The sequence below is a fragment of the Pectinophora gossypiella genome, chromosome 22 (genome assembly GCF_024362695.1).
Source record: "Pectinophora gossypiella chromosome 22, ilPecGoss1.1, whole genome shotgun sequence".
Classification (NCBI taxonomy): Eukaryota; Metazoa; Arthropoda; class Insecta; order Lepidoptera; family Gelechiidae; genus Pectinophora; species Pectinophora gossypiella.
In genome coordinates this window covers 53,998-80,320 of record NC_065425.1, presented here as the reverse complement: position 1 = coordinate 80,320, position 26,323 = coordinate 53,998, and the positions used below count along the sequence as shown (strand labels likewise).

The following is a 26,323-nucleotide window of genomic DNA, read 5'->3' as shown; positions in this document are numbered from 1 at the left end:
GTATCGATATTTTTTTTTTCTCGATGATGACGTAAATGTCAAAACTTCAAAAGCAATTTATTATCTGTGGTGACTAGTGGTGAGGAAAATTGCACACTGTCTGTCTGCCGCGCGTGCTTGTCGCGTTTTGGAATCAATTTTGATAGTTCTAAATTTCAGATGACCTGTGACAAAAATAGTGTAGTGAAAATGATACTACTAATTCGGTAAAACATAGCCGTAACCCCACATTTGACCCTAATCAGTGAATTATTTCGTGTTAAGTGTCAGTATTGAGAGTGTATTATGAACTTTGAGGACTATGAATCCCTTCCGACCCAGAATTCCATCGTCCACATGACGGCCGGCGCGATCGCGGGCGTGATGGAGCACTGCATCATGTACCCGCTGGACTCCGTCAAGGTGAGGCCAGCGCTCCTAACCTCCGCTGGTATTACGCCACCGAACAGGGTTATATAAACATTCCTCGCCGTCGCTGATGACCAGTGCCCGCCACCACTCTCTCTCACTGCCCCAGTGCTAGGCACATTTGTTACGAACCCGCTACAAGACGTTGCCGGCTCCTCAACTTGTCATTTCGCAACTCTAGTCAGAGCTATTTTTGGGGATATGCCTACTAGAAAGTATTTCTTGTCTGTAAATAGTTCTTGTCGCTTATTTTTATCGTATTGGTAACAGTTTTACAGATTTGTATTAGTTTCTGTAATGTCAGATGTCATATCATATCTGTGGTGGCAGATGTAAGAGATCTTGTGTCGAGCTGTGGGCAGCATGTGGTGTCGCGGGGGGCGGCGGGGCGGTGTTGTACGAGAGGTTACAAACTGGTTGTTTACTGTATCACAAGCACACTACTCGTGACCTTGGAGCCAACTTCATTTTTTGTAGTAGTTATTGATGATGACTATGAGTAAATAAATCTCCTCAACTCGCAAACTACTATTTACCAGTAGACAAATCCAATAGGATTTTACAATTGTCTTTTGTTTCTTACATTTGTTTACTTGCAATGTTCCTATCAGGAGCAGATAGACTGTGACCAACTTCACAGCTGTTATCATGTGCCAGCTGTAAAGTTTCTGTATTATATATTATGTTAAATAGCAATATTTATTGTAAATAACTCAATAATACATGAAAAACTCTTAACTTAGTGTATTATTCTATATTTATTTTTATATTATTTAATAACATGGGTTTCATAGAATAACATATACTATTTTCAATCATTCTAAATTGTTACCTGTGTTTTTATTTATTATGTATCAATTGGTGAGTTTTCCTTTTCAATTTTCATAATTGGCGCCATGGACAATTGGTGGAGCCATGGTAAAACTGGTAACCTAATTGGAAGAATGCTTGGCACTCATTGTGAGGTTGCAGGTTCAAATCCATAAGGAAGTATGTTACCTAACCTGTAATTGGGCTGGCTTTCCCTTCACGAGTTGGAAGGTCAGATAGGCAGTCCCTTCTGTAAAAAACTGGGCCTGGATGATCTTGACCGTACCCATAATTTTTTATTGTGATAAGTGATTTCAATTCATCATATTCAATTTATGGAGCTATTTGAAGTGTCATTGTTTACTTAATAATTGAGTCAGACGTCTTCCTATTGTAGGTACTTTATAATTGCAAATTAGTTCTTTAAATAGATGCTTTCGAAAAATAAAATATTTTTCTGCCATTCTATTGAATCTTGTTATAATTTAATGATATAAACTATGACATATAAAATAATTATTATATGTATTTTATATCCTGGTGGAACTACAGAGAACTACATAATATAATTTGACTACATTTCAATACTAATTATTTATTTGTTACTAAAATGTTTGAAAGTTGAATGTTGTTGATGATACCAGTATTAATAGATATATGAAACTTGTCAATTTAAAAACTAATGATGCATAGATATTATAGAGAAATGACAATGGGCATATTTGTATGAAACTTGGTCCAAGAACCTCCACTGATGAGACTTATATTTATGTAATGAAAGCTTATGCTTTCCCTATGATTCTGGCAAAGTTCTATCAAATTCTGTCCCGGGATTCTTTTTCTATGGCCATGTTTGTTATGGCAAAAAATTTGATAAAATACACTGGGGGACTAAAATCAACTCAAGATATGTTGCTGAATAACTAAGTCTACATAAATAATTATGGATCATAATCATCATTTTAAAGAGGATCTTTTCTAGAATCTGAACCCCGGGACAGAATCTGATAGAACTTTGCCAGAATAATAGGGAAAGCATAAGCTTTCATTACATAAATATAATTTTCATCAGTGGAGGTTCCTGGACCAGTTTCGCCCATTCTCCTTTATTTCTGTGAATTGTGGTGACCATCTGACCACACAGCTTTCTTGATAGATGAGTATACATGTAGTATAGGGACGGGATGGTAAGATTTGGATTTGGAAAATAAATTAAATGAGAGTACACCAGTTAAAATTTGATTGAAACATTCCTATTTACTAATAATGAAGTATCAGCTGTATGCAATGATGTTACACATATTTGGCATAATGTCAATCTGTCCAAAGAGTAGGTAATAGTAGTTGGATGATTGTCATTGCTAATAAACTTAGAATGCAACATAATAAGTTATTATGTATATCATAAAACCCCAGTTTATTTCTGTGTACACATGAATTATGAGTGTTACATCAGTTGACCTCAAGTAGTTGTAAATTTTAAATGAATGGAACTACAATAAATAAATAGAATGTCATTTATGTTTTCTTCCTTAAATATTGATGTAGGTGTGTCCTGTTTATGTCACTCTTGAAACAAAGTTGTTATTCAATGTTATTCTATACATATAAAAAAATAGAAGTTGGAATCTCTGGAAAATTTATTTGTCGCTTAACTAACATAAACACAGTTACATACACTTAAAAGACTATCGTGCACCAAGTGAGCGGGAGGGCGAGCGAGACGGTGGAACGTGTCAGGCGTGCTAGATGAGGAAGTAGTCCTTGCGGTTCTTCTGCTGCCAGCACAGCTGCGTGCGGTAGGCGGTGTCGCAGTCGTCGGCGCCGGCCACGGAGCCGCAGGCGCGCAGGTTGTCCTCGTTGCGCGCGCGGAAGTCCTCCGGCAGCAGCGCCAGCACGGCCTCCACGTCCACGGCGCCGTCCGTGAACATGCCCGCCGTCTCCATCACGCACTTGATGTAGCACTTGAGCTGCGCGTCGGGCGCCAGGTCGGCGCCGCCGTTGGCCGCGTCGATGAGCGCCATGTCCACGCCGGTCTCGGCCGCGCAGTTGTCGCGCAGCATCTTGGCCAGCTCGGCCATCTCGCCGTCCAGGTGGGCGTGCGCCCCCCGCAGCGCCGCCGCCAGCACGCACAGCACCGGCACCACCCGCGCCCACATGTCGTCTGTCGCCGGCCGCCGCCGCGTGCCCACGTTATAAACACCACCAAATTACAACCTGCCAACATCCGCCCGCTCATTACGGACCTCCGTTTGTTCTCGTTATGTAAACTATGATTTACCATTGGATAGTCATTTAAAAAAATGATACGCCCGCTAAGTGGTGGCCGAGCAGCGAGATCGTGTATTCTTTTACGATGATTGTCAAAAATTGTGTGTTTATTAAACGGGTGGATGGAGCCTGCGAGCCGTGTTTCAAGGTGTCACCCTCCACAACTGTGACATGATCTACGACCGGTAACATGGTTAATCATACACTGCTCTATGTAATTTGCTAAACACACCATCCTGTTGTTTGTGTTTTTAAATTGTTGTTTAATGGATAGCAATTAGTTCAGCCATTTTCTTACGCCGAGGTTTGATTGCTTAATAAGACTAGAACAATCAAAAAACAAGCCTGACTGTAGATATTGTGGAGATGTTGTTACCAAAAGTATAAATGCAAGTATGTCTTTAGGGGAAAATAGATTGTCATTGAGTGTGAAGTAGACAAGTTAACAGAGAATGTGCGCGCGAGCAGCAAATGCGAACATCGCGTGTGTCTATATAGCGTGCGTGTACATCCGCACAGTTTTCGCAGACTACAGGTACTTTATAGTGATGTGTGGTGTAGCACTGGCAGTCTGGCACACATTTTTAGAGGATTCGCACACAATGCTGGAGATCTTGTTTCTGCAATACGGTACTTAAACAGCCTCAGTGTCGATTTTTGGGCACCGCCAGAAGTATATGAAATATATTTTAGTAATAAGTAATGGCAACATAAAAAATACTTCATTGCACACACGAGCAGTACAATAATAGAGTAGCTAACATAGTGGCGGTGAAGTAATTGTGTGTGTGTTGTTTCAGACGCGCATGCAGTCGCTGCGGTCGGCGCACAACAGCACCATCTCGGAGACCTTCCGCTACATGGTGAAGCGCGAGGGACTGCTCAGGTGACTAGACAAACACAACTACTTACACATAACAATAAGGAGTGGCAGCCTTATTATTCTAAAGCAATTTGCCAGTAGCGCGACACTGCCATACAACCAATGACAACCACCAGCACACATAGTCAGCTGTCACCCTCTGACGACTGATTCCTGCTGCTAGGCTATTGCTCTGGAAATATTGACATAATGAAACGCGCTAATAAACAAAAAACAAAATACACCGGACGCTGGGGACTAGTCCAAGTTACGCAAACTTTCCAATTCCGAGCAAGCCTGCTACTTTGCGCCATGTTGTAAAAAGACGGAATTTCCTTTAACTAATATTTATCTAGTGATAGTCTCGTACTCGTTCTTTATAGACACAGATTATGTTATACCAATACGATTGTGCATTATCAAACGATCTCACTGATAAGGTGCGCGTTGGTGCAAGTGCTCTGAAGTCATTTACGGCTAGCTTGGATGACAATATTATATGTTTAACTCTTTTGGGAAAAGGAGAAAATGAACGATTGAGAAGGATTCAGTAATTGATTGGTTTAGGCCAGCATTCGACTATGTGCTAGACCTGATTGCCAACTTACAACGAACAATGAGGCTTATTATTATTACACACTATAAGCATAACAAATCATCACGCCTGTACCCCCGGACGGGTAGGCAGAGGTGTATATATATAATACCCATTGTAATTGGGAGCGAGCCTATTGCCAAAATTGCACAAATACTGGAAACCACGTCAATTATAGATAATCCGAACATGAATTCTAGCTCGTAATGTCGAGCCGGGATTCGAAGCCGTGACTCTACGATGTAAGTCACGCGTTTTCCGAACAGAGCTATCACGGATTGCACACAATAAGATTAAACCTAATTCACGGAAGCGCTAACAATGTATCATTGAGATGATTGAACCGGCCGGGGCTGCGTCTGATGTGTATGGCCGTACTATTAGCGGCCGTCTGTTATCACTATCAGTGTTATCAACGTACGTGCGGCTGCGCCCGCGCCGCCGTCTCCGTCACTCGTATACTTACTAGCTGTGTTATCACTTAGCAACGCCGGCGACTCTCGAAATAGCTCTGTTAAGAATAGCTCTATGAAGGAACAATTATACATTATGCTTAGTAGAAAGTGTGGTCGCACCACGGAATAGAAGAAAGAGGTTCGAAGGGCCAAGTGACCGCGAAACGTGCGCCGTACATACAAGTATGAGGAAATAGTTCATACTTCAACTGCACTCCTTCACTCGTCCGCAAACTTTACGACGCACGGAGCTCCACGATTGTATATTAAAAGGTCGTGCATTATAACTTGCAGGGCATTAAATCAATTATCGACTAACATGCAAGGAGAATCCCTCCTTATTACACGGAAACTAAAAACCATAGTATGATCGGCGATTTATCAAAAAAAATACTTTTGTATGGAGTATCTTACGAAAAGTAATGCTGAAATTGCAGCCTATCACATCAAATATACATTGCCGGTAAAGTGGCTATGTAATTTGAGAAGCAGTAGAGCTATCGTAGTTATCGGTTTGTTGGAGTGGTAGAAAAAGAGAGTGGGGTTGAACCGGCGACAATGGTTCTCATACAACATGCGCGCAGCCAAAATATGGTCACTGGAACTGTGAACTTCTACCTTCAGTTTCAGAACAATATCACATACAGCCATTTCTCGTGATCACAATACTCTAATTTACAGCTTTACACCAAATATCGTGCAGCGTCTAGTAGTGAAAGAAAGCTCGGTGAGGTGCGGGTACTTAGTTCACCTTGCGTTAGATGTACTTAAACTACCCCAATTGGGATACCGTCGTGTTCGTTATGTTGTCTAGTAGTCGATACAATCGTTAATGTCCTTGGTGCGGATGCTAAGATAATGTATTTAATTGGGTATTATGGGAGTAGCTTCGTGATTTATAACTTAAGTCGTTCGTTATCATTCGTCTACTGCTTTAACTGATTACCTTCAATGTGTGTGTGCATGCTCTTGTATGAGCTACACTCCTTACACGATGGGTAGATAGATAAAAAATCTAGAAAAAGGTACAAAATGGGTCATATCTCCTAAACCGTAAATAATCGCTGAACATACATTGGGTGTTTCTGGTAGCCAATAAGCCCCTCTGTCTAATATTTCATTAATAACGTGAACCTCTGGGCCACTCTGTATACATACGTAAACAACCTATACAGCTCGCTTATACTGCCAGTCCCACTGCTGGGTACAGGTCTCCCCTCAATCAACCGGAGAGGGTATGGAGCATACCAACTCCACATTGTTGGTGTGTCGGTGCTCTGCGAGTTGGTGGGGATGTTTGGGGTCATATCCGGAACTAGCTGTCAATAATAATCTAAAATTTGTTCCTTGGAAGAAACCTATTGTTGGCCTGGACTTGACAACAATATCGGTGCGAAATTGGTGTCTCATGAATATGCGTCCAGCGCCCGCGGCGCACGCGCACCACCGCGCCGCGTGTGCGTGCCAGTGTCGCAGTGTCACTGTCACTACATGTAATTACCCCCACGCGGCCGGTTTATATTGTCGACGTAATTCAGACACCGTTGTTGACTTGATAAGTTATTTCCACATTTATGGTCGCGTATTGTTCTGGATGTTGTTGAGCCTGGTCAAGATACTCGACTATTATACATATAAATATCATAATATACGTATCAGACTTCGTATGCCTGTATTAACCCCTTAAACGCCGGAACGCGGATCTCGACCAGACACAATGTAAAATCTATTGTGTCTGGTATCTCGGCATATGAGAGGTTAAAACCATTATCAAGTATTACTTCTATTTATTCCCGTAATACCTACCACAGATATACCTAGTGTGAATAGATAATGTAAGTTTATCAAGTTGTAAGCAAACAAGCGCCATATTTTTTGTGACTACTGTGACGTCACGCCGCAAATTAGCAATTTACGACGCGGACGGTTCCTCCCCACCTCGCGTCGGCCGCTTGTGTGCGACTTGTTGTTGCTTTTATTTAGATGTGCTCAAGGAGCGGAAATTCTCTCAGATAGACAATATTTCATAATAATTTCACGACATTACATTTACAGGGTAACTAAACTCTCTCTACCTATTTATTAGTTCACATATATTACTATACTATGGTATCTCGACAGGTGCATATATTTCAACTCAATCGGTATAAATGTTTTCAATCAAAATAGAATGGAAGCCACTGCTACTTGTGTAGTGTACGTCTATTGTCACCATTGTAAGTTTGAGGCGCCGTAAAGCTCGGTCACCAGCCTGCCGCACTGCGTACATCGCAACACACACACGCCGTGAGTCGTGGCCTTGCGAGCCACACTCTACAATGGTCCGCACACAATGCAAACCGATCTGCTCGTGAGATGCTCGTCTGATTACCGCTTGGTGGCTTCCTGGCTGCAGCGCCTCGACGAGCGACAATTTCGTCGCTAGAGTTTAATTTCCTCTCGTAGCCATTAATTTGGAAACTAGAGTGAATAGGCACTTCCTAGGTAAGCGTATACCGCTTTAGACCACAACTTCACCTACCATCAGATGAGATTGTGGTCAGATCTTTAATTAAATAAAATTCGGAGCTCGGTGGCGCAGCGGTAAACGCGCTCCGTCTGCGATTGTTGAAGTTAAGCAACTTTCGCAAAGGCCGGTCACAGGATGGGTGACCACAAAAAAAAAAGTTTTCATCTCGAGCTCCTCCGTGCTTCGGAAGGCACGTTAAGCCGTTGGTCCCGGCTGCATTAGCAGTCGTTAATAACCATCAATCCGCACTGGGCCCGCGTGATGGTTTAAGGCCCGATCTCCCTATCTGTCCATAGGGAAGGCCCGTGCCCCAGCAGTGGGGACGTTAATGGGCAGATGATGATGAAGTAGTAGAGTGTGTACTAGGAACGCATATCAAAATACTACTAGCTGTATTATACGAGACATAATAAGAAAACCTTGAGATTTTCAAAGTCATTATATTTATAGCTACTTAGTTTATTGTATACAGCCGTAGTATACAGCAGCCGTCCGCGACGTGTGGAGGGGGCCCACCTCTATGTCTAGTGGAGTACAGTAGCTTATTGTGATCTTCTTTCTCTTTTGTTTTCAATACATGATATCATTGACGTATAATATGTTACTATAGTGATTATATAGTACTTTTGTATTGTCACGGATTTCTTAATAGTTACTACTGTTGTATTGAATATTAGCTTCTTGACGTTGTTAACGCGTCTTATCGGAAAACAAAATAAATGATGACCTGCATATAACTGCATTTAATAAATTTTGATCGACCTGTCGAGTATAATAGCGCAGTAGTAATCAGATAACAAGAATGCGATACGACAAGTGTGTCACGCCGGCGGCGCCAAGGACGATGTGTGGTGTTTTTTATCTCTACCATTTTGTTATTATCAATTACATTACAAGTTTGGGAATCATTTTTGCACGGAATAGTTGCCGCAATGGTATCGCGTTCCTGATATGATAAGGTGGGCGGCGTCCCTGCGCGGGCGCTACGAGCAGCTCACTACACGGCGCGCCTGCCGTTGATAGAGGCCGTGAATTAGATCACTTATCATATCACACTGGCACGGCGCGCCGCCCGCCCAGGTGACTGATCCGTTCATGGTGACATGATCCTTCTACCGCATGCAACATGCCAGATGAATATACATTAGAACGCCATTAACATGTGACATAAATAATGTAACAAGACAAACTTGTAAATAACATCACATTGTAATTAATGAATTTTATAATTCATTTCAACCATGCGCTACAAACATGATTAATGCTTGTAGCGAAGACTTGGGGTTATAACCTGTTTGTTGCGTGTTGGTGGTTGTCTGTGGTCGTCCACGTCGTGGGAACCATGGCGGCGTCGTCGTAGCAGCGCCGGCTCTAGTTTGTCAATACCAGTGTTTGCATAAAGAGCGTATCCTGCGCGTACGCAGCGCAGACACCCACTACAGTCTACTTACTTCCTAGCTGTTACAAGAGTTGTGGCCCAGCTGCAAACCAGAGTAGACGCGACCCCTGGCTGTTGTTTCTCTGGTCTTTGGATGCCTTTGGATGAAAACAGGACCTTAGTGCTTCGCAGTGACCTGATAGCACCCATTTGATGTATCTCAGAATACTTTGTCAGTAATACAAATGAGAGTGTTATTGTTATGAGCGATTCCGTATGCGTGCTGAGGCGTGTGGTATGGTGAGTGAGGTCCCGGCGGTGATGACGTCACCAGCACGTGTCCCCCCCCCCCCCCCGTGCCGCGGCCCGTAGCCACGTCCACAGCCGCCGACAGGAGCGATCTTCATCGATTTTAAAACGCATTCGTCAAATACAACTTTTTTTATCTTCCGCGGCTTGCGACGCGCTAATGACAAATCTTAAGAGTGATCTTGGTCTTTAATGATAATTATCGTGATATGGCTCAATATGGAATTTTATATTATTATTGTGCAGTGGTTAAAACGAGGAAACTTTTCAATAATAAAATACACCGGAATAAGGATCGGAATTTGGAAAAGGTGAAGATCAAGAGAGGAATAATAGATGATAATAATAGTAAACATACCTACATTAGTATTAATAAACATACTTAATAAAAACACAACTTTACCTATAGAAGTTCTTAGAAAACAAGAAAACTGATTACGCTGAGTCATACTGAGTTTGAGGAAAATTGCTACAGATACCGGGCGGAGCTAGTTGACATGAACTTGTTAACGGTAGCTGCGGCGAGCTGCGATTTAGGCCAATTGTATTTAACATAGCATACATATTAAGCGCGACCTCTGTATCGATCAGGTGTTCAATTGTTTGGTGGCCGACGCAGCGATGGCGGCCTTGACCTTAGTCCCCGAATGTGACGGTCCCGCCACGCGCCGCCCGTGCCTGCCGCCGCCCTGCCCGCCCCGCTGGCAGCACGCGCGTGATGACTGCTCACAGAACACTTATACTCTGATGGAAGTACGGGCTTGTTCGCAGTATACGACATTTTTAATATTGAAAAGCAGAGCTTGAGATGGTCGATGGAATAAAGCTTAGAGAAACGCGGGTACTTAGTACATGGCAGGACCTCCGACTACCCCAACTGGGTACAGTTGTGAGCTTATGTTAACAGAAGAGCTCTGTCTACTGGCGTCCTAACACGCTCCACCGACCCACACGCGTGTCGGTCTAACTCACGCACTACTGCTAGGCGTCTGGGGATGAGGCCAAGGTCCTCGGCAGATTGGCGCTCACTTAGCCGCGTGCTACAGTAGCGGCCCTTAACCGATACTTACATTATACACTTTTATTTATATCGACATTGGATACAGTTGTTATGTAGTTATCTCCACCATCACACATTTGGGTTTCTACGAAGCAGTAGGTATATTATTGTTAAAATAATTGAAAGAAATACCGCATACTTATTGAGATGGGACTTGAAATTAGTTCAGCAAAGAAACTCCATGTCCAATATTCAAAGTGAGATGAGTGGAAGAGTGTGTTAATAGTAAACTAGTGGCATCAAGTGTACTGCACGCTAATACGCCGCAGTGAAGGACGCGCGATGAAACCGGCTCGGCTGGGCGCGCTTTCCACAGGAAGGCGCCGGTTACGATAACAATATTGAACTGATCGCCTCAACCACGCCGACCATTTCCACTTGCATATACCTATACTGCTGCTGTACAACAATGTACCGTACCTGTACGGAAACGGTCCGCCGCCGCCGCCTAGGCGACTCTAGTCATGTAGCATATTAAGTATGCAAGAGTCCTTTTTACCAAACATTTGCTAGCACGGAATGCGTGCCGTAACGGTCGTTATGTATTCTTTTAATTATTTATTTTTTGGCAAAGACAATAAAGGTTTCCATCGTCCTATTGTGGTAATAACAATAGTCAAAGACAAACCCTTCTAGTACTTAGAGATATACTTGAAAACCTATTGAGGGTTTTGAGTGTCTGTGATAAGGCATGGTACTCGTTGATAGGATACCGTACCTACGTATATACATATAACATGCTGTTCAGATGGAAGTGGTCAATGACGCTAACATAGCCCTGCAGCGCCCGCCCTGACTTGAGGGGCGGTTGGTGACCGTCGTAGTGTGCGACGTATTTGTCGTGGCTATGGCGGCGCCACGTGACGAGAGATAACTCGCCGCTATCTCAATACGTGACAATGTAGCATGAAGACCTCAGCGTTACTCGGCGCTTATCACCAGCCAGCTGATAACCAAATCTTACGATATGCACTTCCTAATCGATCAAGTTCACGTCAATAGGACCTTTAGGGTCCCCAGTGCATCACAACTGTCGTAGGACTTCGTTCAAGAGCAAGTTGTCTACTGATTACTGCTTCGTGCCGCTGCCCGCCCCATGAGGCTGACTTTCTTATGATTCCGCTCACCGCAGACCTGTCTCGCGTCGTTAGTTTTAACATTGATAGATAAATTCTTTAGTTACTTTTGACAAATATGGATGTCTATTTAAAACATAAGCTCTCACGACCGCATTATCATTATACAATACAATACAAATTAAAAACCTACACTACAATACGTCAAAATACACACACACATATATACATATAAAAAACCATATCAGGCGTCAAGAAGCCCTCCAGAAAGCGAACCCCGCCCGAACGTACCCATTATGCTTTTTGACAAATACAAATATACACCAAAACAAGGAAACAATTACAATAAGACTTATCTAAGTGCATTATCGCAATTACAATTTTTTACTTATTTCTTTTAATTTTCGATGTGGACGCAACTTGTTTCATACGAGTATAACTAACTACTACCTACCTGAAAAAAACGTTTGGCTCAACGTTAGTAACTACCTACTACGTGCGATTGTATGACATGCAACTGAGAATAGGAAGCGACTTCACGGTTGAGCAATTTTTTACCGACTTCAAGAAAGAAGGAGGTTATTTGTATTATATATTTTTGTGGCAATATTGAAATGGTTTTGCTAGTTGAACTGAAATCGTTGTTTTTCGGGTTTTAGGTATTATAATATCGGCTTATCATCGTCAGTCATAAAACATGGTCTTTGTCTCTCGTGTGGCTTGTGAGGTGAATGACCGACCTCACCAACCCTGGTGTCTGGGTTACTATTGAGACGGCAAAGGCCAGGGGCCTGGCTCATGTAACGGCTCCGTACTTATTACTAAGTAAATAAATAGTAGCCGGGACCGACTGCTTGAATAGTAGCCCTCCGAAGCTCGGAATATCTTATTTTTGGACGTTACTAACCGCAATAGAGCAAAGTGACAATATGAGGCATGATAACACAAAAATTGAGCTGCTTTTTCTTAAGTAGATTTGTTTTGACTAGAAGTAATAGGAGCGAATTAAAACCTTAGAACACGTCCAGCTGCTTATCGTCCCGAGCATGTCGTAAAAACCGACAGATTGTGTCCTTTCTAGCATGGTGGACCATTAAATGGGCCCATCATGTTCATCGCAGGACTACATTTCAAGTGTCTGCAAGTTGTGTTGTGACCACTGGCGGCCCCGCCCTGTGCCAGTGCTGGCTCTCGTGCAGCTATATGTGTGGTGTGGTTCCCAGGCCGGTGCGCGGCATGGGCGCGGTGGTGGCGGGCGCGGGCCCGGCGCACGCGTGCTTCTTCGCCACCTACGAGCACAGCAAGTACACGCTCGGCCAGCTCACGAGGCACAGGCACGACCACCTCACACACGGTACGTACCATTTTTCCACGGTTTTACCGTGGAAATACCACGGTAAAATCACGATCACACCATAGACAAAATTATTGCCGACGAAGTTTAGAAAAATCGACCTTATTATTACTACACTGTGATCGTTATCTGTAGGGTCGTATGCTGATTGACGGAATACCGTGGTAAATCCACGATCATCCATAGACAATCAGCTTTCACTCTACAAATAACGATCACAGTGCAATATTAATAAGGACGTTTTTTCTAAACTTCGTCGGCAATAATTTTGTCTATGGGTGATAGGTATTATGAGTATTATGTAGTGTCCGAGGTTGATACCATTTTGTAATAAAGTGCAATATTCCTCCCTAGCAATTATCAGCCCGCGAGTCCTCGGGCGCGCGCGGGCTGTTGGGCGCTGTCGAACAACATTGCACTATAAAAGAATATTAGTAATGTTAAGTTTTCAGTGTTATCTATCAAAAATAAAGTAATGTTATCGCCTCTACTGTGTGTCTGCGCTGATCCTTAAACAGTGACTAGATGACGTCACGCGCCATGCGCAATGGCAATTTCCCGAGTCATTCGACAAAAAACATTTCTTGAGACAATCGCAAACGTGCTATTAATGAAAGACAAATATTATATTGTTTTTTTATCTATTTATGATTTTATGGAACAAACGTGTCAGTGATATGATAACTGGGTCCTATTTGATGTGAGCCAACACTGAAGGAGATACGATCGCAGACGTCTCCGCTGAACAAATGCCAGCAGCTGATATTTGTGTGAGGCTTACAGCGGGAACAATAATATTTCATACTTCGGATGGAAGGTGCCGATACGTTGCGCATCGAAGAATGCGCATGTATTCATGTCCCGGCTTGACAAGAGCTGCGGGTTCGAATCCCGTCCGAGTCAGGATTATTCGATGCATTCTCGTGTCATCACGATTGAAACTGTGTTGTTGCACGTTCCAGGTCTGTCGGGCTGCCTCGCGTCGCTGGTGCACGACGCCGTCTCCAACCCCGCTGAAGGTACAGTCACACCAGACACTTTATGTTCATCCTGTATATTACTTAATATATCGTCCTTTTAATATGGCAAATCAAATTCGTATGTAACGCAATCTGCACGAAGGAAAAGATAATTCCCTACTGCCAGCTTAGGAACGGTACTGTGTTGTGGGGAGCCATCCTCGCCCCCTGAAATACTTAAAAATAAATAAATGCGATTAGTATAGTATCATGTAGACTCTACAGTCATATATTAGGAGCACGTGCACCTCTCCCCTTAGATTACCCGCAATGTCAAGGTTGCGCGGTGACGGGGCGGCTGCGTGGCACGATGACGATTCAAAATAGTAAAACAAGGGTTATAATATGAAATCAATAAACCACGATCAATATCCATTGTTAATACATAATATATCTACTGGTGACCGCTCGTGGACGTCACGAAGTTTGGCTGTGATGTAAACGATTTATTGTAGTAAACGTCACGCAGCAGTAGTTGAACCAATAGAATGGGTTTGTTCTCGTAGCCAATAGCGTTGGTTCATTTAACGCGGGGCGCTCGATATGCGTCCTCCGTGCTAATACATTTATACATGAGTGGCAAAGTCACATGTCTTCAAAAGCACACAGTCATGTACCCACTACATCTTGGTATCGGCGTCCTGAGACAGATACAATTAACCGTATATCGACGCATGCGTTTTGTTATGGTTTTTATCTCGGAAAACTTTACGCCCGCGATAAACGACGTCCGCGCGGACGGAGTCGCGAGCGGGAAGCTAGTAATGTTGAATCCATCGCACATATTTGAGAGGACATTACGAATGAGTTTTAATGTGAAATAAAAATATGTCTCATCCGTTATTTACCTATACTCCGTGATTTGTCATCATTGTTGTAAGCATTTGCACGAGTCGATATAAATAATATATCGCACCTACAAGTTATACAAAGTATATTAAGGGCCGACGAGTGTTTGTCAGGCCACTTGTGTTATCTGTACATTAAGTCACCAGCTACTCGCGAAGGTAGCGTCACGTGTACTAAATGATATGAGGAACATCTCGTTATGGAATGGAAAGAAAATCTTACAGTGTACAGTACAACACGCGGAACAAATCAATTTCCCTTCGCGTGCAATATACATTTGTTTCCTACAACATGACAGGAAACAGATCCTTAGGACGCCAGTAGTAAGACTGGTTTTCTTGTAAATTTTCTTCCGACCACTGGAATTGGGGGGGGGGGGGGGGGGGGGACAGAGCATGAGCAGTGTATGTAGGTGTTACTGTTGTCTTCTCAACACCCTTGGGGTTCCGTAGAAACAGTTCCCAAAACGTAGGGTGCCCGCGTGGAGCCGCGGTCGTACACGGCGCTCGCCGCACTGCTCCACGAGGAAAACAAACAAAGAAATTGATACCAACTGTCGTATGTGACGGAATCAAACACCGAGATAGCCGTACGTGGCTGCGTGGCCAGTAGCACGAGGTGCGACCCCGCGACACAAGTTAGGTCACACAGTAGGTACCGAGAGACAACAGTTAAACATTATTGTTAGACAACATTTAACAGTTTGTATGAAAAACAATAAAGATAAATGTCTAATGAGTATACACTAGCGGAACCTATAAGTGCCAACAATTCAATTAGCGACAATGTAACCCCGTCTTATCAACAACGTCAGGGAACGCACACAACTCACAACCTGTTTACATTCATTACGCCAATTTCTACCATAAATAACTGTTAAGTATTTTATTATTTCAATTTAACGACTACCCATTATTTGAAAATTGATTCCGATTAAGTACGACCATACACAATGACATCATAAAGGGATTCATAAACCGGAATAGGTATATATATTTTCTTGTTAATAATTTATTGGACGGTTTAATACTAGGAGAAACAAACTGAGTTAACATTGCGTCCCGTTTTATCGCCGTAGCTTATAATACTGACATATCGTGGCTAACGCCATCATCAGAGCTATGCAGAGTCACTGTTGTTGACTATAGATTGTCTGCATTTTGAGCAACTGGTATAGCGCCACAGGTCCTGTGTTGTTGCAGGTTGTGCGGACGCCGTGGGACGCCACCACACTAAGTAACACTAATACATGAGCCTGTATCCTTATCACATCCCTCACTCACTAATTGCGCGCGATGACACGCGTTTAATGAGCCAATACTACATAATGATTATCATTTGTCGAGTAGCCAACAATGTACGGGGCTGACTTCCCCACAGTGTGGCGCGCGGCTGGCGTTATATATAATACACCAGCACAGTTGTGGCTGCGTTGGCAGGTAGCGACCGCGGCCGCAGCCCCGCGCCACACGTAGGTACTGTGTAGTGCATGTGCCCGCGCCGCTGACCTGATTATAACAGAATTTCAACTGGGTATTGTTTGTCAACAACATTTTCCTTGTTCTAGTACTTGTGTTTAGTTCAGGGCTAAGTCGTGTCGTCAAGCGGTAATTGTAATTAGTAGAGAGTTGTTTTGTAAGTGTTGCCATGGTCGAAAGGAATAAAGAAAATGATGATGCGATGGAGGACATGTTTAGCTTTATGCAAATATATTTAAAGATAAAGAAATATTGAAAAGCAACTTTATTTCATGCTCGAATAATGAAGCGTGTCAGTATGACTTGCGAATGTATACATTACCCCGCTGTGCCGACTTACGTCACCTCCCGCCACGGGGTCGCATTGTCTCCCAACGTCTCGTCTGGGACTTATCACAATCACCTATCATAGATTCCAAATAGAATTACTCATACGAGTCGTACGGTCCTCACATCTGTCCCTATCTGCCCCATGCGGCCACGGGGCGGCGGGGCGCGACCCCCAGATAGCGCCTCATTATTTATGTACAATGTGTTTAATGATAATCAGTGTTAGGTATTATTACATGTTCCAAGATAAACGCGATACGTGTCGTTTAACACTTATCGTTAATTAAACTCGTTAAGGGTAGGCAACTAATCGCCCGTGCCAGTGAGATATTTAGTCGTAGTGTAGACGAAGGCAGCAGGAGGTATACCGTGACGCGTGGCTGTTGCAGTGGTGAAGCAGCGGCTGCAGATGCTGAACTCGCCGTACCGCGGCGTGTGGGAGTGCGCGCGCCACGTGTACCGCGCGGAGGGCGCGCGCGCCTTCTACCGCTCGTACTCGACGCAGGTGGCCATGAACGTGCCGTTCCAGGCCGTGCACTTCGTGACGTACGAGTGGGTGACGGCGCGCGTCAACCCGGCGCGGACGTACGACCCGCGGGCGCACGCGCTGGCCGGCGCCGCGGCCGGCGCGCTGGCCGCCGCCGCCACCACGCCGCTCGACGTGTGCAAGACCGTGCTCAACACGCAGGAGGGCCGCGCCGACGGGCTGGTCGGCGCCGCGGCCGCCGTGCTGCGCGGCGTCGGCCCGCGGGGCTTCCTGCGCGGCCTGCGCGCCCGCGTGCTGTACCAGATGCCGGCCGCCGCCATCTGCTGGCTCACCTACGAGACGCTCAAGCACGCGCTGCACACGGTCAGTGCCCTATACACCATCCCACACATACATCTCTTATAAATTGGCGGATGTAAATCCGTCCGATAATTACACTCCCGGACGCAAGTATCGAGCCACCCTGTGTTATAATGTTTAAAGGACTATGTTTAATAAATAATAAATTGTGAATATGCCAGCTTCCAATCTGCATTATATTTTTATGATATAATCCTTTAAACATTAAAACACAGGGTGGCTCGATACTTGTGTCCGGGAGTGTATTTATACAGGGGTCTTCTCCGCTCAAGCGAAACCCTTTCTAGGACATCGGCTGGTGTTTCATACAAAAAGCCCCGTGGTTCCTTTTAAATGAAAATCTGTACATGTACAGATAGACCGAATGTATTCGGTCTTCCGTTGGCCAGTGGCTCGAATGAATCTCGGGCTTTTTGTCTTAGATTTAGTACCGAGTGAGAGCCCTCAGCGCTCCCTCATTGTGAGGCCAAGTAGTGATGCCATGTTCGGTAAATCTACAAATAAATCACATTAAGAAGTGGCGCCGTTGAAGGGTTCGCGATGTACTCTTAGATCATTACATTACAGTTTGACCGTTTTCATTTCTGGTGAAATCGTTTACCTTTTATTTTGTTTACATCCGTAGACGTTCTAAAAAAATCATATATGAGAAGTCGAAATGAGTTTCAAATGAGTAGTAGCTTAGTAGGAGGTACCATCGAGGGAGGCATAATTAAGACACAGGCGTGACGCTTGCAGGTGGAGGCGCGCGACGAGTCCAGCGGCAGCGGCGGCGCGGGGTCGGCGGCGGGCGGCGCGGGGTCGGCGGCGGGCGGCGCGGCGGGCTCGGGCGGCGGCGCGGGCCCGGCGGGCGGCGGCGTGGCGCCTCCGCTGGCCGCCGCCGTGGCGCCGCCGCTGGCCGCCGCCGCGCTGCGCCTGGCCGCCGACACCTCGCTCACGCGCACGTAGGCCGCCCCCACCACCCCGCACCGGCTCTGATTTCGATTATTTGTTGTTTTACGTTGCCGCTGCGAGATAACGAATTTGACGGGCTCCCGTGTCCCGGTTGGCAGTATTTATAAAATACTTGGAGTCGAGCGATTGTGATCGAGTGAGAGCCGCGCGGCCGAGCCGTGCGAGCGAGACGGCGAGAGTGAGAGGAGCGAGTGTGGCGCTCGCGGGCCGCGATATAGCGCCAGTGGAACTGTCGCGCGCGATATGATCGCCGCCGGCCCCCGCCTGTGATACGAGTGCTGTTACTGTAGCGAGTGCTACGCCATGTTCTGTTATTGTCGCTTTTATGTTCTCTGTTAAGTGTAATTACCTTTTGGAAAATTTTGTCCAAAACTAAAACAAATATACCTAAATGGAATCGACGAAAGTGTATAATATGTTTCAGTTATAAAGAGATGTAAAAGTTATAAAGTGACAAGCGAAGCGATGTACTGTATATTTTCATATGGTAGTGTAAATTGTTGTGCAGCAGTGTACATAGGGAGCGGCGAGCGTCGCGGCTGCCGCTCGGCACCCGGCCTGGTGACGCGCGGCAGCCGCGTCGTCCGCCAGAGTTATTATTGTTTGTACATTATTTTACTATTGTATTTGTTATATTTATGAGTCTTATTGTATAGAGCGAGCTGAAGCTCGATTTAAATTAGGAATTTTAACGTTACGTATCGTATAAGGTGCGATAGTGAACGACGCGTCGCAATGCGGCGCGCTAAAGAAATTGAAAAATGTGCAAATCGAAAAATAGTAATAAAACGGTTGGACAATAGAGTGGCGTTTGATTCGGCTGGGTGCGGCGACGCGCCGACACGTGCAGTGAAATAAAACAAGCGGTATTAACATGAGTATATCTGTATATCTAAATATTATGCAATCGCAGTATTATGCTTCCAGTATAAAAATATGTATTCGATCTATCACAATGTTATTATGCACAAGGAATACAGAAGGAGACAGTGAGTGCAGCTAGGCGTCGAGCAGGCCGGCCAGCGAGGCCAGCGCCAGCAGCGGCGCGGCCGTGGGCGCGGCCGGGAAGCAGCCGGCGCTGGCCGCCACGTCCACGTGCGAGTACGCCACGCCGCCCGCCGCCAGCCCCGCCGCCAGCAACAGGAAGCCCGCCGGGCCCTGCACACGCCGTACACGCACGTCACAGCTACCATTGACCCGCCAGAGGCCCCTGGCGACTATTCCAAAGATAACGTGGACCATATGGAGACAGGTAGTGTTGGGAAGTACACGATCCTACCTATCCGGGGTGAGCAGCCGAATTGTTTTTTGTTCGCTCCCAGTCTCGTATAAAAGATATAGTATACAGGGTGCTAGTGACATCGTAACGAAAATTTTGGGGGATGATTCGGCCTATGATTCTGAGTTGATATCGAGTGGAATTTTCTGTCGCATAATTCATGAAAACGATAGTCATGTTTTTAAATTATTTTCAATTATTTTTAGTGTTTCAATACGACCTATCGTAATACCTATACTACTTAGGTATCAACATGGTATCACGTGTAACGTAGCGCATAGGTGGGTAGGCAGGTCTAGACGCTGGTCGCGTTATACGATTTACACTGCGGCGCAGTAAAATCTCAAAATCTTAATTAAACATTTGCAACAAGACAAACGCCTACGTCACGATGCCACTAACACCCTGTATAATCCGTATGTACGCAAAAATGAATCGTGTAACATTTCAAAAGTACAGATTAGTTAGTTTTTGCATAAATACGGTAACATGAGGTGTCCGGTACCTGGTGGCCGCGCGGCAGCTGCACGGAGGCGCGGCTGTCGGCCTGGTGCAGGCTGTCCCCGGCCGCGCGGCCCGCGTGGAACCACAGGTCCTCGCGCCGGATCGTCGACACCTGCGTGCACACACCACACCTCCTGTATTTACTTCATGATATATTTACCTTTAACATTTAAAGAGCAGAGAGCAGTTTTATGTTGCTGTGGTCTGCTTTTTAAACAGGCGCTAAGACATGAGTGTTCAACTCATCATTATGACAGTCGTACAGCTAGGAATACAAATAGGTACGTCACTAAAAAAGATAAAATGGTTGATCACAAATGTCGAAGTGACCCAGTACGTACGGTCACTGCCCTAACAAAAGTATCCGATCCACTCGACCTAACAGTGCCGCGCCCCGATAAGAATGTTTACATGGGTGCACTGACTGCACGAGAGAGTATCATGTGTACAGCGTAGAGCCCCGGCGCATGGGGCGTGAGCGCACCTCGATCATGTCCCCCACGGCGTCCCCGGCCTGCTGCAGCTTGTGCGCGTGGCCCGCGGCCCGCGCCACGTGGTTGTCCAGCACCACGCTGTAGCCGGCGCCCACGGCGCGCAGCGCGTGCCCCGTCAGCGTGGCCACGCTGTACACGTGCGCGGCGCGCTGCGACGCCGCATCCGCCGCCAGCTCGGCCAGCAGGTCCGCCATCACCAGCCGGCCCTGCCCACACCACCTTGTCATAGCCTAGTTTCCAACTGGCCGAACCAGTTCCTTTTTCTAAACGTCAAAGCACGAAATTACTATGGGATTTGAATGAAAAAGCACACTGTGACGTCATAGACAGACGTGATAAAATGTCGGACTTTTCACTACGTATTTCTTGATTAAAATTCATAAATAAATTAAATAGAAAATGTTTTCCGTTAGTTTTAGATCGGTCTTTATTTCGTAATCGGTGTTGCCCACCGCCCCGTACCTCAGCGTCGGTGTTGCCCACCCCCCGTACCTCAGCGTCGGTGTTGCCCACCCCCCGTACCTCAGCGTCGGTGTTGCCCACCCCCCGTACCTCAGCGTCGGTGTTTCCCACCCCCCGTACCTCAGCGTCGGTGTTGCCCACCCCCCGTACCTCAGCGTCGGTGTTGCCCACCCCCCGTACCTCAGCGTCGGTGTTGCCCACCCCCCGTACCTCAGCGTCGGTGTTGCCCACCCCCCGTACCTCCGCGTCGGTGTTGCCCACCCCCCGTACCTCAGCGTCGGTGTTGCCCACCCCCCGTACCTCAGCGTCGGTGTTGCCCACCCCCCGTACCTCAGCGTCGGTGTTGCCCACCCCCCGTACCTCAGCGTCGGTGTTGCCCACCCCCCGTACCTCAGCGTCGGTGTTGCCCACCCCCCCGTACCTCAGCGTCGGTGTTGCCCACCCCCCGTACCTCAGCGTCGGTGTTGCCCACCCCCCGTACCTCAGCGTCGGTGTTGCCCACCCCCCGTACCTCAGCGTCGGTGTTGCCCACCCCCCGTACCTCAGCGTCGGTGTTGCCCACCCCCCGTACCTCAGCGTCGGTGTTGCCCACCCCCCGTACCTCAGCGTCGGTGTTGCCCACCCCCCGTACCTCAGCGTCGGTGTTGCCCACCCCCCGTACCTCAGCGTCGGTGTTGCCCCCCCCCCGTACCTCAGCGTCGGTGTTGCCCCCCCCCCCGACCTCAGCGTCGGTGTTGCCCCCCCCCCGTACCTCAGCGTCGGTGTTGCCCACCCCCCGTACCTCAGCGTCGGTGTTGCCCACCCCCCGTACCTCAGCGTCGGTGTTGCCCACCCCCCGTACCTCAGCGTCGGTGTTGCCCACCCCCCGTACCTCAGCGTCGGTGTTGCCCACCCCCCGTACCTCAGCGTCGGTGTTGCCCACCCCCCGTACCTCAGCGTCGGTGTTGCCCACCCCCCGTACCTCAGCGTCGGTGTTGCCCACCCCCCGTACCTCAGCGTCGGTGTTGCCCACCCCCCGTACCTCAGCGTCGGTGTTGCCCACCCCCCGTACCTCAGCGTCGGTGTTGCCCACCCGCACGGCGTCCCCCCGCGCCGACGTCAGCAGCTCGTCCGCCACGTACGCGGCCGCGCCCACCGAGTTGCGCACGAAGCCCAGCGACGCCACCGCCTTCACTCGCGGCTGCAGGGCCTCGCACGCCTGTAATACACCAAACAGAACAACAGACTTGCAGACGAGTCGATGCGCTTTTGTTAATACATTGAAAATTAAAAACAAATTACGGAGAAGTTTTGAGGACAAAATCTTGTGATGAACAGATAGGATACAGTTCAGAAAACCATACGTACAGCTACATAATATAGTTAAGACTGACCTTAAAAAAGCCGGCGATGGCGGCGGCGCCGCACTTGTCCCGCGACATGCCCGCCATGTTGCCGCCCGCCTTGATGTCGCAGCCGCCCGTGTCGTACGTCACGCCCTGCGACACGCGCGGCACATCACTACGCGCGCACGATGCGCACCAAATACCAATAACACGTCAACTGGGGCCACAAGGTATATAACATGCTATACAGCTTACGTGCATCTTTTGATTGACGAGTTCTGATACAACTACAGACTTATAATAATTTATTTCAAGTAGAGGGAGGAGCGGCGCCGGGATCCGACCACGCCGCCGCCGTCGACCCTGTAGTCGGCGCGCCGATCACGTGGTTACACCCCTTACACGACATATTAAACTCTAGGTTTAACTGCAGACTTACACTCTAGTTTTAATTACAGACACTACAACGTAAGATAATTATGCACTGTGCAAAATGGATAGTACAATTTCTAACAAATAATAGTAAAAGATTTGATATAATTAGATTACAAAAGATATTTTTTTTTAGAATTTATTAATTTAAAGCAGTTTTCATTCGCCTGCTTTATTTTATTTTTCCCATACTACCATTTCATTTATTAGTAATACGAATAAGAACAAGGCATATTTAATTACTGGATTACTCGAAAATTTCAATTGTTAATTAATTGATACAAAAATCACATCACGCCGCCACCGCCGTCGACCCTAAAAAGCCGGCGCGCCGGCCGCCGGCAAATTTTGGGTCGGCTCCGACCTCTAATTTCAAGCAACAATGGCTTTACAATAAGTACTAAAGAATAGAGTCTAATTAATCTTACTTATTATTATGTATACTGAAAAAAATATTATAAAAATATTTTAGTCCGACCTTGCCGACGAACATGAGCGTGCGGTCGTACTCCGCCGGCTCGTACTCCAGGAACACCACGCACCCTGCCGGCGCACACGTCATAAATAGACACAATGATAGACAGTCGGCACATTAAACATACGGGCCCGGCGGGCCGCGCGGGGCACTCACCGCGGTGGTGGGGCACGGTGTCGGCCGCGCGGCTCACGGCGCTCAGCAGCGGGTAGCGGCGCCGCAGCTCGGCCGCGTCGTCCAGCAGGCGCACGGCCACGGGCCCCGCGCGCAGCGCCGCCGCGATGTGCCGCGCGCACTGCAGCGGCGCCATGCGCTCGGGGTCGGCGCCGCCCACGTCCCGCGCCAGCGCGCGGCCCGCCTCCAGCGCCGCGCCGCGCCGCAGCAGCCCGCCCGCCTCCAGCCGCTCCGCGTACACGCCCAGCGCCGACACGCCGTGCGCGCGCCACGGGAACGACTCGCGGATCTGCAGCGGCTGCAACCACACGGCCCGGGCGTCACCACCGCCACCGATGCATCCGTCCACGTCAGAGTTCCGAGACGCACGTGGGGGTACTCACGACGTAGAGCGCCTCGAGCGCGGCCAGCAGCATGACGAGCGGCGCCCGCGGGAAGCGCGGGTGCGGCTGCAGCGCCACCACGACGCGCCCGGCGCCCAGCGCCGCCGCGCGCCCCACGCCCGCCCGCATGGCCTCGCCCAGCGACCTGCCACACGCGCACACGCCTGTACTCGCCTCCACCGCACCCCTCGTCTCACACACCACCCCCGCCCCGAGTGTCCAGGGCCTTGTACTTTTCCTTAACTGTACATTCAGAAGCTACCGTAGTTTTAGATATATTAGACGTTATACAAAAAATATTTATGTTACCATAATAATGAAGGTTTAAAAGTGTCACTCACCGCACGTCGTCGTAGGGCCCCAGCTCGCCGGCGGCGCTCAGCACCAGCCGCGCCCCGCACACGCGGCTGCACCGCACCACGCTCACACAGCCGCGCTGCACACGCAACACGTCACAGCTTTTATAAACCAGTGTGACAACATCATCACATATTTATCTTGTATGTTTATGCAGATATACCACAGACAATTTACACCTAACTGCCTCTGCAAATACCTACTTAAATTATAAATTGCATTTTTCAATTGATAATGTAAGTTGTTGCAGTATGATATAGGTTCATGAATTCAGGCATGTGGTAGGTATTGTGGATAGATGGGTACTTAATCACTTTTCTCTTATTAACAAATATGATCTGTTAAGTAATGAGTATGTTTAGATTGTTACAATGTATTTTGCACTCAATAAATATGTGATTGATTACCCAAACATGTTTTAATGTGAAGCAGTGGAATTATATAGGAATCATAAACAACACAATGTTTTCCCTAAAAAGTTTACAGACATCGGTTCATGAGAGAATAGTACTCTCTGCTATCTGTGGAACGTAGCAGATGTAGACATATATCTATACAAGTACCTATATTTCTGTGATCACTGTATTTGATTAACATTTGCTGATGGTGAGCTCATTATGAACAACACCTACCTTCATAAACGATTGTTTTTTAATAATGACTAGAGATGAGTAGGTATTCTCTCCAATAATCTATGTTTACAGGTATATTAGGTCATAAATTATTGCATCTACCTGACCAGAGTTGTACTTGATTTTCATTAACCTCTCATCTGCTGAGATACCAGACAATAAATTTTAAATTGTGGCTAGTCGAGGTCTGCATTCTGGCATTCGAAAGGATAATAAATAAATGTAATATGTATATAAGTGAGACTTGTGGTACCTGTTTGCTAGGTGGGTCAAGCTCGTGGTGTGCAGCCACAAAGTCCTCCAGCACGTGCAGCGTGGGCAACCCCTCCGCTGTCACCAGCACCAGTGCCTCCCACTCCGCCCCACACACCTCGTCAACGGTCTCCACACTCACTCCATTCACCACATACTTTTCCCCCATTCTGCTCTGCTACACACAACAATATAAAGTTAATGCTCAAATTTTATCTCCACTTCAAATGTTTATTTTCATCATTGCTAGATTTATTATAGATGAAAAGTAACCAACCAACATTAAATTATGTTATTTTATGACATCCAAATCTAATCTGAAGCATGTACATTAAGAACATAGTAATATCCATAAAGTCAGATAAAAATATATTAGAATTGAGAATTAAAAATAAATTATTTATTATAAAAGTTTGAACAAACATGGCTGACTGTGCAAAGTAAAAAGATCATGATGATGAGAGTACAAGAGATAAGGGATATGTACAACCTGTAGCCCGTATTCCTTAAGAGATATTAGAATTTTCTGTTGAACTGATAGATTAATTGATTTATGCTAGTAATAAATAATACAACGGAATGCACGCCGTGGCGTTTGATTGCGCACTGAAACATAATAGTTACCTTATCAAAACTTCAAGTGGACACCGGCCTCCGAGTGTGGCGCCGCACAGAGTGCAGGCGGGGGCTGTTCTGTTTCCGCCGGCACCGCCCCGATATCGTAGTTCACGTCACTGCGCTTCACAGACTATTTAAATTAGATCACCAATAATCGTTTATTTACAGTATTATGGTAAAGACACCCAATACCTACACGCACGACATCAACAATCAACACGACAAAATATAGGTACTCTTATCTATGCGCACGACAGACCATGGTTTAAGAAAACCAGGTATGCTCAAAAGCAAAGCTCAAAAGTGACAGCATGGAATAAGGAATAATAATACTACGTAGTGACAGCTAACATTTCAAGGTTAGCCCTTGGC

At 46.5% G+C, this 26,323-nt stretch overlaps 3 protein-coding genes across 7 annotated transcripts; 1 reads left to right on the top strand and 2 right to left on the bottom strand.

The window, feature by feature from the left end:
• The first annotated feature begins 58 nt into the window (after window positions 1–58).
• Window positions 59–19,366, top strand: LOC126376922 (mitoferrin). The gene is made up of 7 exons (XM_050024469.1): window positions 59–402; window positions 4,290–4,375; window positions 12,957–13,087; window positions 14,050–14,106; window positions 17,153–17,613; window positions 18,349–18,423; window positions 18,466–19,366. Exons 1-7 carry the CDS (start codon window positions 286–288, stop codon window positions 18,556–18,558), a joined length of 1,020 nt encoding a protein of 339 aa, XP_049880426.1. The 5' UTR covers window positions 59–285; the 3' UTR covers window positions 18,559–19,366.
• Window positions 2,510–3,379, bottom strand: LOC126376980 (general odorant-binding protein 69a-like). The gene has a single exon (XM_050024541.1). The coding sequence runs from the start codon at window positions 3,375–3,377 to the stop codon at window positions 2,964–2,966; it is 414 nt and encodes a 137-aa protein (XP_049880498.1). The 5' UTR covers window positions 3,378–3,379; the 3' UTR covers window positions 2,510–2,963.
• Window positions 19,367–19,433: 67 nt separating the features above from the next.
• Window positions 19,434–26,281, bottom strand: LOC126376979 (putative aminopeptidase W07G4.4). 5 transcript variants are annotated; one of them, XM_050024537.1, is made up of 11 exons: window positions 25,958–26,281; window positions 25,335–25,508; window positions 24,434–24,528; window positions 24,093–24,237; window positions 23,692–24,007; window positions 23,539–23,603; window positions 22,677–22,781; window positions 22,355–22,501; window positions 20,832–21,047; window positions 20,349–20,459; window positions 19,434–19,781 (listed from the first exon to the last, which is right to left on the bottom strand). In XM_050024537.1, exons 2-11 carry the CDS (start codon window positions 25,500–25,502, stop codon window positions 19,515–19,517), a joined length of 1,635 nt encoding a protein of 544 aa, XP_049880494.1. In that variant the 5' UTR covers window positions 25,503–25,508; window positions 25,958–26,281; the 3' UTR covers window positions 19,434–19,514. The 5 variants fall into 5 exon arrangements, with proteins under 5 accessions (XP_049880494.1, XP_049880493.1, XP_049880497.1 ...); XM_050024536.1 differs by having other exon boundaries at window positions 25,335–25,511; window positions 25,958–26,277; XM_050024540.1 differs by having other exon boundaries at window positions 19,434–19,722; window positions 25,335–25,511; window positions 25,958–26,275.
• Window positions 26,282–26,323: the final 42 nt, after the last annotated feature.

Coding starts and splice junctions, on each gene's coding strand:
- LOC126376979 (XM_050024537.1), bottom strand. CDS start 25,502: ATGGGGGAAAAGTATGTGGTGAATGGAGTGAGTGTGGAGACCGTTGAC. Junction 24,529..25,334: donor TTGACCCACCTAGCAAACAG/GTACCACAAGTC, acceptor TTGCGTGTGCAG/CGCGGCTGTGTGAGCGTGGT. Junction 22,782..23,538: donor CGCTCATGTTCGTCGGCAAG/GTCGGACTAAAA, acceptor CGCGTGTCGCAG/GGCGTGACGTACGACACGGG.
- LOC126376980 (XM_050024541.1), bottom strand. CDS start 3,377: ATGTGGGCGCGGGTGGTGCCGGTGCTGTGCGTGCTGGCGGCGGCGCTG.
- LOC126376922 (XM_050024469.1), top strand. CDS start 286: ATGAACTTTGAGGACTATGAATCCCTTCCGACCCAGAATTCCATCGTC. Junction 13,088..14,049: donor GCACGACCACCTCACACACG/GTACGTACCATT, acceptor TGCACGTTCCAG/GTCTGTCGGGCTGCCTCGCG. Junction 18,424..18,465: donor GCGCGGGGTCGGCGGCGGGC/GGCGCGGCGGGC, acceptor CCGGCGGGCGGC/GGCGTGGCGCCTCCGCTGGC.